This window comes from Neoarius graeffei, chromosome 24 (genome assembly GCF_027579695.1).
Source record: "Neoarius graeffei isolate fNeoGra1 chromosome 24, fNeoGra1.pri, whole genome shotgun sequence".
NCBI classification, from domain to species: Eukaryota; Metazoa; Chordata; class Actinopteri; order Siluriformes; family Ariidae; genus Neoarius; species Neoarius graeffei.
The window spans coordinates 4,055,135-4,073,187 of NC_083592.1; the positions used below are offsets into that span (position 1 = coordinate 4,055,135).

General features: G+C 42.4%; 2 protein-coding genes across 2 annotated transcripts in view; one reads left to right on the forward strand and one right to left on the reverse strand.

Annotated features, from left to right (window-relative positions):
• LOC132872764 (class I histocompatibility antigen, F10 alpha chain-like) overlaps positions 1–18,053 on the forward strand; it is a 318,444-nt gene that overhangs the window by 269,712 nt on the left and 30,679 nt on the right. The gene's annotated exons all lie outside the window — the stretch shown is intronic.
• Positions 6,538–10,134, reverse strand: LOC132872763 (uncharacterized). Its single transcript, XM_060907819.1, has 2 exons — positions 6,728–10,134; positions 6,538–6,638 (listed from the first exon to the last, which is right to left on the reverse strand). Exon 1 carries the CDS (start codon positions 10,132–10,134, stop codon positions 7,312–7,314), a length of 2,823 nt encoding a protein of 940 aa, XP_060763802.1. The 3' UTR covers positions 6,538–6,638; positions 6,728–7,311.

An 18,053-nucleotide genomic window follows, 5' to 3' on the forward strand; every position in this document is an offset into this window, starting at 1 on the left:
TGCTGTCGGTCGGGTGTTCAATGCAGCTAACAGCTAGTGAGCACTTAGCTAATAGAGGAAGAACGTCAATTCTAACGTTAGCTACTTAATCGTACAATATATAATGATATGGTTGTGCTGTATACTTGCATTATCCGAAAAGTCTTCAAAAGTGTCCCATTCCAAATCCAGAGAGCTCTCCACAGTGACAAAAGAGCAATTCCAGCGTTATGGACGTGACACTTGAACTCAAAATGGCAACAAATGACCCAGTGCATGTTTTATTGTCTCCCAGTATTTAAACAGGTGTTGCATATTTTAAGGCTGTACCATACTGGAGAAGTGATAGAACAAGAACAATTCCCATAGTACATCTAGGGCATGCCAGAAAACGCCAATAAAAGATGCGTTATGGATGTGACAGAAAAAGTATCACTTTTCTTGGGTGACTGTACATTTTTATCAAACTCTGTGAAATTGTAAACCTAATGTCGAAATGGAGATATCCATTTGATAGAGGGGTCCAAGATGAATATTAAAAAATCTTTGTTTAAAATATTTTGTATTTCATGCAGAGTTTCAGAAGGAAAAGTCAGCGTTATGGATGTGACGAAATTCCGTTATGGATGTGACGCGTCTGAAATAGACATGGCATATGTTTAGAAAATCAGCAATTTAACCACCATAACCCTTTGAAAAACTCTCTAAATATCAGCTAAAACTATCAAAGTTCTTAAATAATATTTAGGATGACTATTGTTTTGCTGTTTTGTGGATTTTAGCATGCATTTCTGTGGCTTGTGGCAATAATATAGAATTGTACATGATCAAAGTTGATTTTAGCTTGGGTTTTACATTATAAGAAAGAAAGACTGACAGTGACATATTAGGTTGGTTACAAATTGGTTCAACTTATTCACATCTGTAAAATACAGGCCTAGGTGATATCTCTGGGAGTGGTTTTGATGTATTACATGTTGCTTTATTTTTGCATGGTGAGGTTGACATTTACATGGAATTGCCCATAAGCAACTTAGCCAACAGATGAAAATGACGTGAAATTGGTAAAATACCACCTGTAACTGTAAAACACGCGATTTCCACTGCTCTTAAAGTTAAAACAAACATTCCCACCGACAGTCAGGATCCAAAATACTAAGTTCAGAGAAGAAACGTTAGCTGAAGCTCACTCTGAATTTTACCACACCTCACGTAACTGCTGCTGATCTGTGAAAGTTAAAATGGCGGCTTCACAACTCTGCGCAGATTAAAAAAAGAGGTGTGGTCATGACTAAAACTTAGAATTTTAAGGCCATTCAACTTAAACTTATTAACACTTTTGACTATGTGTACAAATTAGTAGAATATACTTAATATTTTTTAGTAATGCAATCAAACTTAAATTTTTACGTACATTGTAATTAAAACATTTAATTAAATACAAAGTCCGGGCTTACAGTGCATTTGCATGTTCTTGTATTGATGGTACCCAGTCGAAAATCATGATAGCCCTGTCTGTTCAATTTGGTTCTCGGATGGGGTCTCATATCTTCAAAGCAGTTCAGTCTAAACTATTCTATTCTTTGTTTTTGCAAACACGCAATTGACAAAACACTCTAATAATAACCAGTTATATAATCAATAAGATCGTATCCAGAAATCGTATCCACAAAAAAAAAAACAGGCTTTCTCTTGCCTTTTACAATAATCGTAATCCAGATTGAAAGAGGCTACTTTACAAGCTGGTGCCAGTGCTCCGTTTGCTCACCCGGTCGCAAGACCAGGATCCCCAGGGTGTTCCTGTCCTAATGACGGAGGTGGAGCTGGCTTGAGTGTGAGAGGCGATTAGACTTATGAGGACTTATAAATGCCTTGTAAGCCCAGCAGTAATACTGAGAGTTGCGCGTCACACAATTTACACCCCATCATCCAACATATCCACAATGATAGTGTAAAGAGTGCAGCTAAGAGAAATCAGAGCTGCGTAAAAAGCGAGAGGCAGAGAGCAGAAATGAAACTGAACGGGGCGGGAGCTAGGTTAGAGCAGTCAACGTAAGTTGGCATTTAGAGTGAGGGCACACAATTTTACCTTTCCATCCTTGCTTTAAAATTGTGATTTTCGGCATACACAAATAATGATGGCACAAAATCTGGACTGCTTGAGTCAAGCGAGACCTCTCCTACAAACAAAATTGCATGCAAAGCTAATTTAACATGCTAACAATATTCATTACATTGTGTAACTATGACCCAGCTAATCAGACAAACGTTACCAAAGTATTTTGCTACATCAATAAACGAAGACGAGAAAGAATAAAAAAGAAGGATTTAATAAATAGCCTGATCTTACCTGTGATGAAGTGGGCGCTGCAAACCCGCGCATAGTGCTTTCATCCCAGTCTACACGTTTGATGGCTTGTAGCCATAGACGTCGGCGATTTTTTTGGAATGGGTGAGATCCTGCTGGAATTCTGTACATTTTAACCCCATCACTGCTACGATTCTGACACCCGACAACACAACAACTAGGCATTTCTTCCAAATCTTTCTTCTCGTCTCTAACGTCGCTGAGTCTTTTTTGGGTCCAGGCTGCGCGCGCAATTTCCTCTTACGTATGAATGATGTTTACTGCGAAGGGGTCTATCCTATTTATTATTATTAGTCGTAGTAGTAGTATTGTTCTCTTCTGTTTTTTGCACATGCACTCTATTCTCTATGTTCTATTTTAATATACAGCGCCCTCCACAATTATTGGCACCCCTCATTAAGATGTGTTCTTAGGCTTCTAATAAATTCATTTTTTAAAAATAATATAGGACAACAATGCAAAAAAAGAGAAAAATCCAACCTTTAATTCAAGTGCATTTATTCAGTGGGAAAAAAAAATCCCACATTCAGAAATAATTCTTTTACATGAAATCATGTGTGCCACAATTATTGGCACCCCTGATGTACTTTGTACAATCCCCTTTTGCCCACAAGACAGCAGTTAATCTTCTCCTATAACATTTCACAAGATGGGAGAATACAGAGAGAGGGATATTCGACCGTTCCTCTTTGCACAATCTCTCTAAGTTGTCCAGAGTCCTGGGTCCTCTCCTATGCACTCTCCTCTTCAGCTCACCCTACAGGTTTTCAATTGGGTTGAGGTCTGGGGACTGAGATGGCCATGGGAGGAGCTTGATTTTGTGTCTGGTGAACCATTTTTGTGTAGATTTGGCCACATGTTTAGGGTCATTATCTTGCTGAAAGACCCAGTGACAACCCATCTTCAGCTTTCGGACAGAGGCCACCAGATTTTGATTTAAAATTTCCTGGTATTTCAAAGAGTTCATGATGCCATGCACCCTAACAAGGTTCCCGGGGCCTTTGGAAGAGAAACAGGCCCACAGCATCACCGATCCTCCTCCATACATCACAGTGGGCATGAGGTGCTTGTCCGCATACTCATCTTTTGTGTTATGCCAGAGTGTTTGTTGCTAAAAAGCTCTATCTTGGTCTCATCTGACCAAAGCACACAGTCCCAGTTGAAGTCCCAGTACCACTTAGCGAACTCCAGATGTTTACGTTTATGCTTGTAAGTGAGAAAAGGCTTTTTCTGTGCATGCCTCCCAAACAGCTTGTTGGCATGTAGATAGGGCCTGATGGTTGTTATGGAGACTTTGTGACCCCAAGATGCTACTCTTTGATACTGTGGGTGGTAAAAGAGAGCAACTGGACTTGCTTGAAGATTCTTGAAGATGTTTCACCTCTCATCTGAAAGGCTTCTTCAGTTCTGTCTGACTAGTAGTGAGTATCAGGTATTTATCCTCTCATGGATGAAAAGCTCATCTAAGGTGTCGTTGAGTCATCCTGTTCTGGCCCTTTTCCACTACCCTTTTTCAGCTCACTTCAGCTCGCTTCAGCCCGACACGGCTCGCATTTCAACTATCTAAGAACAGCACGACTCAGCTCGCTTCAGCCCTGCTCAGCCCCCAAAACTCGCACGGTTTTGGAGTAGGGCTGAAGCGAGCCAAACCGAGCTGTGTGAGGCTAGGGGCGTGAGGAGACACTCCCCTGTGCACTGATTGGTGAGGAGGAGTGTCCTCACACGCCCACACATGCCCCGCGAGCACGCTGGGATCTTTAAACACCATAAACCCGGAAGAAGGAGAATTACGAGAATTATGAAGCCTTATGCGCCTCACTTCATCTATATGCTCTTGCCAGTATCTGTTGGCGTTGTCGGCGACAACAAGCCACAGCACCAAGACCAGCAACACTAATGACTCCATGTCCTCCATGTTTATTGTTTACTCTCCGGGTTGTGAGACTACCGCTTAAAAGATCACTGATGTCACTGTTTGCGCTGCCTAACGACATCACCTGACGTCCACCCACTTTCACTAACTCCACCCAATGTGTCCACCCACTTCCAGCCAGCACGGTTCAGTGCGGTTGTAGTCAAAATGCAACTCCAACAGCCCCGCTCAGCTCGACTCAGCCCAACTCAGCACGGCACGGCTCAGCCCAACTCAGCCGCGTTGGTAGTGGAAAAGCGGCATTGGTGTGGGTCACTGAGGGCTGGGTGTGAACGGCTACACACGGAGGCCATTCACACCCAGCCCCCAGTGACCCACACCAACAGGATGACTCAACGACACCTTAGATGAGCTTTTCATCCATGAGAGGATAAATACCTGATACTCACTACTAGTCAGACAGAACTGAAGAAGCCTTTCAGATGAGAGGTGAAACGTCTTCAAGAATCTTCAAGCAAGTCCAGTTGCTCTCTTTTACCACCCACAGTTACTATGACCTGGATGACTGAGAATCTTCACAGACATACTCTTTGATACAATTCTCTAACAGTGAGCTTTGGAGAATTAAACTTGCATCCTCGTCCAGGCTTGTTTGCCACTGTTCCAGTTGTTTTAAACTTCTTGATGATTCCTCCGACTGTAGATATGGGCAGGTGTAGGCGAGTGGCTATTTTCTTGTAGCCACTGCCTGACTTATGAAGGTCGACACACATCTGCCTTACTTGAATGATGTGTTCTCTTGTCTTTCCCATGTTGAAGACTGGATAAGAGAAATAGGCCTCTGTGTCACATCATATTTATACCCCAGGGAAACAGGATGTGATGAATTACTAATTAAAGGTTCCTAGATACTCTGATCAACATTATAAACGACAGTAGAAATGACAGAAATGCTTCAATTACATTTATTTTCTAGGAATTCTTATGGGTGCCAATAATTGTGGAACAGGTGATTTTATGAAAAATAATTATTTCTTAGTCAGGGATTATTTATTTATTTATTTAAATTCACTTGAGTTAAGGGTTACATTTTTCTACAATTTTCAGTGTGAGATTATGCTTCTGCAATAAAAATTGAATTTATTTTAAGGCTTTTAACACATCTTAACCAGGGGTGCCAATAATTGTGGAGGGTGCTGTATACTAATTTGTCATTCTATTCTCCCCTAAGTTATCCTACTCTATCCTATTCTATTCTCCATTTCTATCCATAAAGCATTATACCGTCATTCCTAGTCCTGGGTGTGGCTTTAAACTGCAACCGGTGGTGAGTCTCAGGTCTGGGAGGACTTGAGCATTGGGGAAAGTGGAGTTATCCCTTAATCACCATTGCTCCCAGGTCTGCTCTGACCCGGAGTGGTAGCACCTGCCTGGGTTCCAGCTAGGGGTTAAATAGTATATCAACAATAAGGTGCTGGCAGCAGGGCGCTTTTCAGGGCAATGTGGCAGATGAACCCAACAGGGTCAATGGCGCACCACCAGATGGCATGTGGAAGAGTCACTCAAATGGCCAACAGATGGAATCACTCAGCAAGTCAGTCGTCACTGTGGGGCAACTTCCATACCTGTCAGGTCTGTGGTACTTTCGTGCACCACTTGGCAGAAAGGTCATGTTATTATTGCGAATCACTGCAATCTAATAATGGCAGACAAGCTTTTAGTGATTTTTGGAACAGAATTCAGACACAAAAAATTATTTTTCGAACCATTTTTTTTTTATTTATCGGTGAACTTTACAACCTATTTGAGCATCTCACATAGAGAAAACCCAGGATTTTATTATGTCATTTTCGTTAGACTGGCAATTTAAAATTACTGGTAGGTCTAACTGGTCCACCACAGCTAGCCAAGCATCCAGCTCTTGGTTGGTCATTCGGATGCTGTGTCTCTTAGGCTGCAATCAAACACCTTTTCCAGGCTCTTCTATGGTTTCTTGGTGATGAGTGGTATCTAGGGGCTGCCAAGTGCAAAGTGGAACCTGTTGATGACCTTTCCTTTTTTCAGGCACCAGGGACCTGGACTTCAATGGCTTGAACCTTATACATACCCAGGTGATCAACTCCTAAAGGCCCTTCAGGATGCACCTGCTCCCTGGGATAGATGTTGTTGACAAAGTCAGGTTGTCCATAAAGACCCTGATGGGCGGCTGTTGGATGCCAGACTTGATGAATTAATTCTAATCGAATGAATAATTTTTTTTCAGAAACTTTTTAAATGTTTAAATTTATTATTGTGATTTAATTATTAGACAAGTCCTTTTCCTACAAAACTCTGCTTGTAGCTCCCCCAGTAACACGAGGAAACAGAGTTTTCGTTTAAACCACAGGGCGCTCTTTATTCTGCTTGGTCCCGTGAAAACTGACAATAACAAACAACAATTAAACTAATGCAGATCATGCTATACAAACATAGGTAATATTAACAACTATTTAGAGACATAAGCTTACCTCGCTGGCAGCTTGTTACCAAAAGGAGCTAGGTTCCTTGCACAAAAAGCTTCGTCATTCTTCAGAACATTTCTTCTCGAACAATATTCCAAACCTGGGTTCCATACAAACTTTAAATGTCCGTGTTACATTCTTCACGCAATGTTCATCAAATGCATCTCACAAACAATGCATAAAGTGTCCTTTAGTCCTGATATGCAAAGGACTGGATTACCGCCGTTTCTGAAGATATTCCCTTTGTTTTACGGTCATAAATTATGTCCCCCAGAGCGTAGCTCCAATAATAGGTTCCGCCTCAATACAAACACAACAAATACAACACAAAAAATATGGTGCACCATAAAAATCATGCCCCCAATAAAGAAATAAAATTACAAAACTAATTTATATATTAGAAATATTATTCATGCCATTTATGTAACTGATGACAGTTATACTCCCACCAAAATCTTCTGTGATTTTTACTTTCTTTATTCCTAATGTGAAGCTATATGAACTTATTTATAACCTTTTCTTCACTATTTTTAGATTTAACTACGGCTTGTAAGCTTATAATGACAGGATGAAAGTGTAACATCAAGCCTTTAATCTGCTTCCAGGAGTGTAACAGTCTTCTGGATAGGGCGTTCAAGGTAGGTAGGTTTGGAGGTACGTTTACCCCTGGAATCAAGAGTAGGATCACTGATCAAGAGCTTTAGCTTTCTCACTCTTCCATCCTTTCCTGGTAGCACTTCAGTGACTTTAGCCAACTTCCATTGACTGCGTGGGGCCATGTCATCCAGCATAAGAACAATGTCATTAACCTTTGCGTTTCTTTGTTCCTTGGTCCACTTCTGTCGATGCTGAAGATTCAAGAGATATTCCCTCTTCCATCGCAACCAGAAACTGTTGGCCAGGAACTGAACACGACGCCATCGCTTACGAAGATACAGATCTTCTCTGACAAATCGTCCAGGAGGTGGAGCGATTACTGTGGATTTCATGGTCAAAATGTGATTAGGTGTCAGGGGCTCAGGGCAAGAAGCATCACAGACGTAATCAGTGGTTAAAGGCCTGCTGTTGATGACAGCCATAACTTCATACAAAAATGTCCTAAGAGAAGAACAGTCAAGTTGTCTGGATGACTGCTCCAAGATTGACGTTAAGACACTTCTGATGGTGCGGATTTGCCTTTCCCAAACTCCGCCCATATGACTTGAAGCTGGTGTATTCATGATAAACTCACATCCTTCTCCTCTGAACTTTTCTTTCATTTCAGTTAATGCCTCAGCAAACTCTCTCCTTGCACCAACAAAGTTCGTACCTTGATCGCATCTTAACTGACGGATTGGCCCGCGAATGGAAATGGAAGCTCGAAGTGCATTAATGAAGGAGTCAGTGGAAAGATCATCAAGCATTTCAATGTGCACTGCTCTAGAAGCCATACAGGTAAGTAGAAGTCCATAGCGCTTGAGCTCTTTCCTTCCTTCTCTGACATAAAATGGCCCGAAACAATCCATCCCACAATAGGTGAAGGGAGGGGCCTCTTCTGTGCGCTCAACAGGAAGATCTGCCATCTTTTGTTGTTCTGGGGATCTTCTTAATTTCCTGCATTTGGTGCACTTGTAAATGTATGATGACACAGACTTGCTGCACCCAAGGATCCATATCCCATTAGCGCGGAGCTCGTTCATAGTCAAAGCACGTCCTTGATGGTGCACTCTCTCGTGATAATGCTTTATGAGGAGTGATGACAAGTAGCTGTCTCGAGGAAGAATCGCGGGATGCTTCACATGTGGATGGAGGGCTGCATGAGTCAAGCGCCCACCTACTCTGAGGACACCTTCCTCATCAAGAAATGGACTCAGTTTCTGCAGTTTGTTCATTACTTCGGTGCGCTCCCCGTTGCAATGTCTCAAGTACTGTATTTCTTGAGCAAAGCTATCCCTTTGTACCATCCTTATAAGCATCAACTCTGCTGCTCTTCTTTCCTCCAAAGTTGTGGCTTCACTTGACCTTTGCGGGAGTCCCTTGGCCTGTTTTACTCTGCGCGTCAGTCTAGCTACAGCTCTGACAAGTCTTGACCAGTCTGAGAACTTGTGTATACGATCCAGAAGTGAAACATCTTCGTTGGCTTGAGTGTTATGAGCATAAGCCTCTTTGACTTCAGGATCAGCACTTGAGATTTCTCCCACCATGGCATCTTCAGGAGGCAGCTCCTTTTGCCACAAAAATGCTGGGCCTGTGAACCAGTTGGAGACCTTGAGTTGCTGTGCTGCAAGACCCCTAGACGCATAGTCTGCAGGGTTGTCTTCAGAAGCCACATATCGCCATTGAGCAGGCTCTGTGCTTTGCTTGATGCGCTGCACTCGGTTAGCCACAAAGACATGAAACCTTCTGGCATCATTGTTGATATATCCAATGACTACTTTAGAATCAGTCCAAAAAAACTCATGCAAGAAGTCAATTTCAAGTTCCTTTTTCAGCAAGTCACTGATGCGAACAGCTGTGACTGCTGCTGAGAGCTCCAGTCTTGGTATAGTAGTGACCTTGGTAGGTGCAACTCTTGCCTTAGCCATGACCAAGGAACAGTGAACCTTTCCTGTTGTGCTCACTGCTCTAAGATATGAGCACACTCCATAGCCTGATGTACTGGCGTCAGAGAAATGGTGGAGCTCATAATGTTTGACAATGAAGCCTTTGGGAGTATAGCACCTTGAGATTGATATGTCAGCCAAGTGTATCAAGTCCATAAGCCAGGATTCCCACAATGGCTTGAGGTCTTCGGGTAAGACATCATCCCAGTCAAGCATGCCTCGACACATTTGCTGCAGGATTTGTTTTCCTATCAAGATGTACGGGGCCACAAAGCCAAGTGGGTCATACAGTGAGGCAACTGTGGACAAGACCCCTCTTCTGGTAAGTGGATTGTCTTTTACTGCAACTTTGAACTGGAACTGATCGGAAGCCACGCACCACTGAACCCCAAGGGCTCGCTCTACTTGAGACCCTCCAAATGCCAGATCCAGGTCTTTGGTGCCTTCTGCACGTTCCTTTTCAGGGATTGTGTCCAGTACTTCCTTGCAATTTGAGACAAACTTGTGCAGATGGAGTTTTCCCATATTGCAGAGGTCTCTTGCTTCCTTGACTAATTGGATTGCCTGGTCTTTCGTTTCTGTGCTCGTTAGACCATCATCGACATAAAAGTTCCTCTGAATGAACCTGACTGTGTCCTGACTGACCGAACTGCGTCCTGTGGCAGCAATGTGCTTAAGTCCAAAGTTGGCGCAGCCTGGTGAAGATGCTGCGCCAAACAGATGAACTTTCATGCGGTAGACGGAAGGCTGTGCCTCCAGGTTGCCACTATCCCACCAGAGGAATCTCAAATAGTCTTGGTCTTCTTTTTTGACATGAAACTGGTGGAACATGCATTCAATGTCACACGAGTGCCACCGGTCCTTTGCGGAAACGGCACAATACTCCCACTAATGTGTTTGTCAAGTCAGGACCAGTTAAAAGATGGTCGTTCAGGGAAGTCTGTTGAAACTTCGCAGCACAGTCAAAAACAACACGGATCTTGCCCGGCTTCTGTGGATGGTACACCCCATGGTGTGGGATGTACCAAACTGGGGTTTTGCACAGGTCTTGCTCCATGACCTTTTCTGCATCTCCACTCGTGATTGTTTCATTCATAAAGGCTGTGTAATCCTTGTAGTATTGCTGATTCCTTTTCAACTTTCTTTCCAGACACCTCAGACGATGCATGGCAGAGGACTTATTGTCAGGTAGGTTAGGCCTTTCTATCTTGAATGGTAATGGCATTTCATAATGCCCATCAGTCTTTAATCTGATGCCGTCCGCCATCTTGGCCAGAAATCTCAGATCTTCTTGAGATATTTGCCCATCATCTGTGCTTCTTTCAATGAAGTCAGATTCAAGAATGTTCATTATCTCCGAAGGTGACACAACTTCTTTGATTTGCGTTCTGTGGACAAAATGAACTTCACATGCAAGATCCGACAAGGGTTGGCATGGTGTCACCTGCTTCACAATGACATGATGACTGGCTCCAATCAAATCTCCACAGTCAACATGAGGGTTACCATAGCCAATCACACTCCAACCTAAGTCTGTCCTTATTGCAAAGGGTTGGTTTTCTCTTCCTGGCACTACCTGCCTTGGGACAAGAGCCTGCGGACAATTATATCCAATAAGCAGGCCAATATCGCAACCTTGCAGGGGGGCAATTTCATCTGATAAGTGTTCAAGGTGAGGCCATGCTTTTGCAGTGTTTGGTGTAGGGATATGATCTCGGTTTCCTGGGATGAATTCTCTGGAGTACGTTGCTGGTAGGGGAATTATTTTGTTTGAGTGGAACCCCCTTCACTTGTAGACCTGTTAGTTTTTGACATGATATTCTAGTTTCCTTTGAAGCCATTGTTGACAGCTTTAGATGGACTGGCTCACTCTTAGCATGTAGAGCTTCAGCAGTTTCTTTAAGAATGAACGTCGTATCACTTTGAGTGTCAAGAAGTGCGTATATAAGAACCTCGTGATCTGGCTCATGAGCTGTTGACACCCACACTGGTATCACTGTGGAGGTATGAGTGCCACGGGCACTTTGTATGATTCTGTTAGACGTTGCTCTGCTTGACGCACTGTCTGCTATATCCTGGATGCCATCTTCTCTCTCTACCATTACAGTGTCGCCTCTTGGTGGGGGCCGTGCATCACTGCTACGGTTTTCATGGAGGCACGTAGGATGTTTTTTGTTACATTTTTCACAGGTCTTTCTCCTTTCACATTCCTTTGAGCGATGCCCTGGGTTCAAGCAACCAAAGCACAATCTATTTTCTTGAATATACTTGTGTCTTTCAGAAACCTCTCTTTCCATGAATTTTCGACAGTTGTCTAAACTGTGATTGGCCTTTTCACAGAGGACACAGCTGGCTGGCACAGCTTTGTCATCCGAATTGGTGGCTAGTGTCTTTCCTGCAGGGCTTCTGTTTCTCTGCACTCTGGCCCTCTCACCTTCACTTGGTTTTAGTGCATGCAAAGAAGTCACAGGATTGCATGCAATCTTGGCTTCACGTGTCAGAAATGCTACGAATTGGCTGAAAGTTGGGAATGTTTGGCTTTCTTCCTCCACTTCCATAACCTTTCTATTCCACCTTGAAGTCAACCAGTCTGGAAGTTTGATGAGCAACTTCTGATTTTCATTGCAGTCATTGAGCACATCTAGCCCTTTGATCTGTGACATGGCTGCCTCACAGCTTCGCAGGAAGTCCACAAATTCCTGTAGCTCTAAGCTATTCTTGGGGTTTAGTTTAGGCCATGTAGCTAGCCGATCTCTGAACGCCTTGGCAATAAGGAATGGATTTCCATATCTTTCTTCTAAAATGCTCCATGCGGAATGGTAGGCTGCCTCTGTACCTAGCATAAAGTAGCTCTCAATTGCTTTCTTGGCCGGTCCGCCAACGTACTTTCGCAAATAGTAAATCTTTTCTTGGCCTGGTATGTTCTTCCTATCAATGAGAGTTTGGAATGAGATTTTCCAGTCATTATACCGAAGAGGATCACCATTGAATACTACTGGCTCAGGTACAGGAAGTCTATTTGCCACTAAGGATTCTGCAAGTGCTCTTATAAGAGAAGTGGTGTCGTTTTCTCGCTTGACATTGCAAGTTGTTGAGTGGGTTACGGCTTGTGGATTGACTAATTGCTGCTTTGAGACATTCTGGGTTGTGACTTTTTTCTTTACCCTCACAAAACCACAGCTGTGCATTGGCTCACTTATCTCTTCATCTGAGCATATACTCTGTGCATACACCTCCTCCCGTGCCTTGGCAGCCTTCAGTTTCTTGACTGTCTCCAATCGTTCTATCTCTCTGCGCTTGGCTTCTAATGTCTGCCTTCTCTTCTCATTTTCAGCTTGTTGTTTCACACGTAACTGAGCAGCAGCAGCTTCTTGTTCTGCTTGAAGGTGTTTATCTTCAGCTTCAAGTCTTTGCAATTCTTTAAAATGATGCTCTTGCTCGTGAAGGACTTCTAACGTAGCTTCATTAGCAGCAGCTTCGGCTGCTGCATCTTGTCTCTTCAGTGATGACAGACTTGAGGATCTAAAGCTAATTACTGAACTGGCGTGGGAGCGATGCACAGATCTTGAGTGGCCAGAAATGATGCTCTGTGTGTCAGGCCTTAGCTTTAGAGACTTTGCACTTTTGAAATCTTCTTCTTGCTCATTTCTCACTAGACAGCCATTCGCAACTTCAATGATTTCCTTGGTTACTACTTCACAAGTGTCTATTCTACGACGCATGTCTTGTTGTGGTGTTTGGATATGACGTATGTCTTCATAAATCTGCTCTAACTCAGTTGAGGCCTTCCTTATCTCAACTACATGTTTCTGTAGCATGGCATTTGAATTACTGGTCTTAGAAGATTGTTTGGCATCTTTAACGAGTGCCTTCCACTTTTCATAGTTTGAATTGAACCTGCGTTCCAGTCTTTTTATTTGCTCTTCCTGCAGTTCTTGGCCCTTCTCTGTCAACTTGCAGACTCTTTGGCCTTGCAGTACTTCTTGTGAGCAGTTGGGATTGGATGCCACGTTTTCAATCAAATATGAGTGTTCTGGCTCATCTAGCCTTACATCTTGTTCCTTGCCAGCATCTTCCTTGGTGGGTGTCTCTACGGTTTGTTTTACACTTTCTCTGTCATTCTCAATTACACTACCTGACAGACATTTTAGTGAACCTATCTTAATCTTTATGAATTCAGAATGACATTTAAGTTAGAGAAAAAGAAGTAATATGTTCCTGTTTTTATGTCTCACTTTCTGCTTAAATCTCAGAGAACTGCAATAATTATTAAAGGTAAAACCCTTTTAACTTAAAGTTAGGTTGTCAAAAGATTGAAATAACTAAATATATTAGCCTAAATTCAGCTTACTTAACATCAGGTCTTAATAATTAGTTTAAGATCAATAAGAGTGAACTTTACATTAAGTTTATCCAACCTTAAAGATATCTATTTAAATAAGCATTTGCAATAACTGTTAGGTTACTCATACACATTTCTGTGATCATACATAATGCTACAACCTGCCATTGTGGTATTGAAATGGTCTAAACCAAGGGACTATCATCAAACCAAAAGTTATTAACCAACAAAGAAAACATAGATTGACATAGATATGAACACTGTCCCTTTTAAATGTGAATTCAAACCCAAGAGTCTCTTGTTGTAGTCAAACACCATTCAAATGAATTCCTACAGAGCTCAAACCGAAGTCTCTGCAAAAGTCTGTTCAAAATGTTGAGCATACGCTAGCAAAACAATGGCACCTGCACCGTACTGCGGACGGCAAAGTAGCTCTCGTGCGTCGTCTCTCCGAAGAGGCGCTGACGAATACGAAGCGATGACGATGGCTTGCCGCTCGCTTCTCCACACGCCTTGGGTGTTGACATCCGAGTTTTCACTGTAGCTCCCCCAGTAACACGAGGAAATAGAGTTTTCGTTTAAACCACAGGGCGCTCTTTATTCTGCTTGGTCCCGTGAAAACTGACAATAACAAACAACAATTAAACTAATGCAGATCATGCTATACAAACATAGGTAATATTAACAACTATTTAGAGACATAAGCTTACCTCGCTGGCAGCTTGTTACCAAAAGGAGCTAGGTTCCTTGCACAAAAAGCTTCGTCATTCTTCAGAACATTTCTTCTCGAACAATATTCCAAACCTGGGTTCCATACAAACTTTAAATGTCCGTGTTACATTCTTCACACAATGTTCATCAAATGCATCTCACAAACAATGCATAAAGTGTCCTTTAGTCCTGATATGCAAAGGACTGGATTACCGCCGTTTCTGAAGATATTCCCTTTGTTTTACGGTCATAAATTATGTCCCCCAGAGCGTAGCTCCAATAATAGGTTCCGCCTCAATACAAACACAACAAATACAACACAAAAAATATGGCGCACCATAAAAATCATGCCCCCAATAAAGAAATAAAATTACAAAACTAATTTATATATTAGAAATATTATTCATGCCATTTATGTAACTGATGACAGTTATACTGCTCTTGATTTATGAATCACCTGTGTACTTCAGTACTCTGTTAATGTCACGCTCCTGGGCTCACCCAACACTCAGGACTCTACTTACCACAGTCCCCCTCACACACCAGTCACTACCACATGCACTCACTCAGCCAACCTGGAGCCACTTCCTAGGAGTGGCTCCCCCAAGTTCTAATCACCATCATCTGTACCTTTTTGTTTCCATTTGTATTTATACCCCTTTGCTTGGTTTGTTCATCGCAAAGTATTGCCTCTATATTTCATGAGTCTACTGAGCATTATTATTCTGATTGTATTCCTGTGTATGGCCCTTTTTGCCTTCTGTTTTTCCCCCCATTTTGCCTAGCCCTTGTGTTTGTTTGCTTGTTTCTCTTGCTTCCCAGTTTCTTGATCCTAGCCTGTTTTCCGATTACAATTTGCCTAGCCCTTGTGTTAGGATTGCCTGTAGTTTTCTGATTCCCGGTTCTTGGACTATTGCCCGTTTCCTGACCACAATTTGTCTCACACTCGTTACTGATTTTGATCTCTCAGTATTAACCTGGCCTGGCTTTTGTACATTGTTTTTTTCCATTGTGCTCATTAAAACCTTGAGTTCATTCACAATCCTCGAGCGTCTGGTTTATTACAGCCGCGTTATAGTTAATGTTTTCAGTGATTCATTTTGCATTGAGAACAAATAGTTATTGTGTTATTAGTGTAAAGAGTCAAGTCAAGTTTATTTGTATAGCGCCTTTAACAATAAACATTGTCGCAAAGCAGCTTTACAGAATTTGAACGACTTAAAACATGAGCTAATTTTATCCCTAATCTATCTCCAATGAGCAAGCCTGCGGCGACAGTGGCAAGGAAAAACTCCCTCAGATGACATGAGGAAGAAACCTCGAGAGGAACCAGACTCAAAAGGGAACCCATCCTCATTTGGGCAACAACAGACAGCATGACTATAACATTAACAGTTTTAACATGAAGTCAGTTTTGTTGATGTTATAAACTCTTCATTGATGGAAACTTGAGTGCAAAACTGTTCATGACAACTGCAGTCCTAAAGTTAGCAAGTCAACTGTAGTCCTCAGCCATAAAAGCATTACTGTAAGAGTCCAGAGCGTCCTCCAGGTGTGACTTTCAACTGTCCATATGGGGGCCGTCCTCCACAGGAGCAATGCGATGAGACTCCAACCAGACACAGGGCACCAGGATGGATCAGGCAGGTCCGAGGAGCAGAAGAGGTTCAGCATCTCGATCCCAGAACCGACATGTAACTCAGAGGGACAGATGGGGGGAATTAAGGTGTTGTGTCTGTTATGACTTTCTTTATCATGGCAGTATTTGGATGAAGATCAGATCACGTTTATGATGGAATTAATTGTGTAAGCAGGTATTCAGTTAATTTAAAGGCTTTACTAACTTTCCCTGATGCCCATTGTAAATAAAATAAGATTGGTGATGTTAAAGCAGTAAAATAGACGTGTTGTGTTCATGGTGATAGAAACGGGACTCAGAATCTGAAGTGTCTCCATTCAGCACAATCACTTTCATGTTCTTATCAGACGATCCACCCGACCTCCATCCCTCTCCACATTTACACCTGAACTCACCTCCTGCACTTCAATTCAATTCCAATTTCCTTTTATTGTCATTACACAATGTACAATGAAATTCTATTCCTCTAGTGGATCATAAAAAATAGTTATAAAAACACATAAACAGACAATAATAATACACCAGTAGGCAATAAAAGGTGAGGTAAAGCCATAAATAGGGGACAATCACAAGAATAGTAAATAAAGTTAGATAGGACTGACCATATTGTACATCCAAAGACACACTGCACACTCCAGAAGATCAGTTCTAAGGGTTTAGTTCTCTAATAGACTGGTACCAAAATTCAAAAAAGTGCTTATTTAAGGAGTTAAAGGCATTTTTGAGACAAAGTCGGCAAACAGTCTTATTTTGTCAATTTGGGTGTGCCGAATTCAAATCTGCAATATGCCGAGCTCTATCTGACCTCTGTTGACCTCTAGAGGTCATTGAACTTTGGGCCTGTAAACGTCTCAGCTGAACCCAGTTTCTCAGCTTTCTAAGGAATGAAATGTACTAAAATGATTAATGAAGTTAGCAAATGGCCTTGTTTGTTAAATGTTTGGGTGCTGAATTCATTTTTCATTTGTAAAACGACATATGACCTCTGATAACCTCAAGGTCATTAAACTTGGCCTATGGAGCACTTGCATGTGACGTCACAGCCGATCCAGATTGTGACAGACGCCATCGTGTCGGTCAAACGCCATATTCTGCCTTCTACTTCTACTTCTGGTTCTACTTCTGCTTTTACTTCTACCTTTTCTTCTGGAAAACCCTACTATATATACAATTCTACTACAACGGCTGCGGCTACAAGCTCTCCCTACCTGTGCACGTTTTTTATGTTTTTTGTGTGTATTTTTGCGTGTTGTTCGTCTGTACCGGACTTCAATATCCACTACAACCGTATGGACTTACTGGACATTGGTTTCCAGCAGAAAATGACGGTTTGTAGCGATTTCCATCGCATGCACAACATTCCGTACGAGAAAAAAAAAAAAACATTCCGGACGAGATAGCGAGACCAGCGGGGTCTCCGTGGATTGTTATCGGAAGCAAAGCGAAGGAGGCGGTGCCGGGAGCAAAAGCGAGGCTGCAGGCAGAGCCGGCCTGTTGACTAAGCTCAGAAAACAGCCACTCAAATCTCCACTGCCAAGCCTCTACCTCTTCAACGCCAGATCCATGTAAACAAGACGGACGATTTGGAATTACCTTATTCTATTCTATAATCGGCTGGTCAGTGCTATACTCAATACTTAAGTGACTTACCCATCCAATGAGGATTCTTGTTACAAGATGCCACATCTGAGTCGCTGACAAATCCTGAATTTCTGTAAAGATAACTGTCCAGAGATTTATAAGCATGCAGTGCTTCACCACTGAACAGCGAGGGAAAGTTAATGAGGTAATTATACACGTCTGGGTATTCCGCTGGCAGTTCAAAATCCGGTCGTGAAAACTCCGTCCGGTAAGCCATAAGGGTCACAAATCTGTAGATCGTTTATTTTAGACATATATCTAGTTATCTGTTCATTAGAAAAATGAGCCGTGTAGTCCGTCGGTTGAAATTGATCCATTCTGTACACGAGTGCAGCAGTATTCAGCGGTGTTTTTGACCGACAAGATGGCGGTTGTGTACTTTCCGGTCACGTGACTGCAAGATCTCTATAGGCCTAT

What these genes read in the sequence shown, in the direction of transcription:
- LOC132872763 (XM_060907819.1), bottom strand. Translation starts at nt 10,134, where the DNA reads ATGTTCCACCAGTTTCATGTCAAAAAAGAAGACCAAGACTATTTGAGA.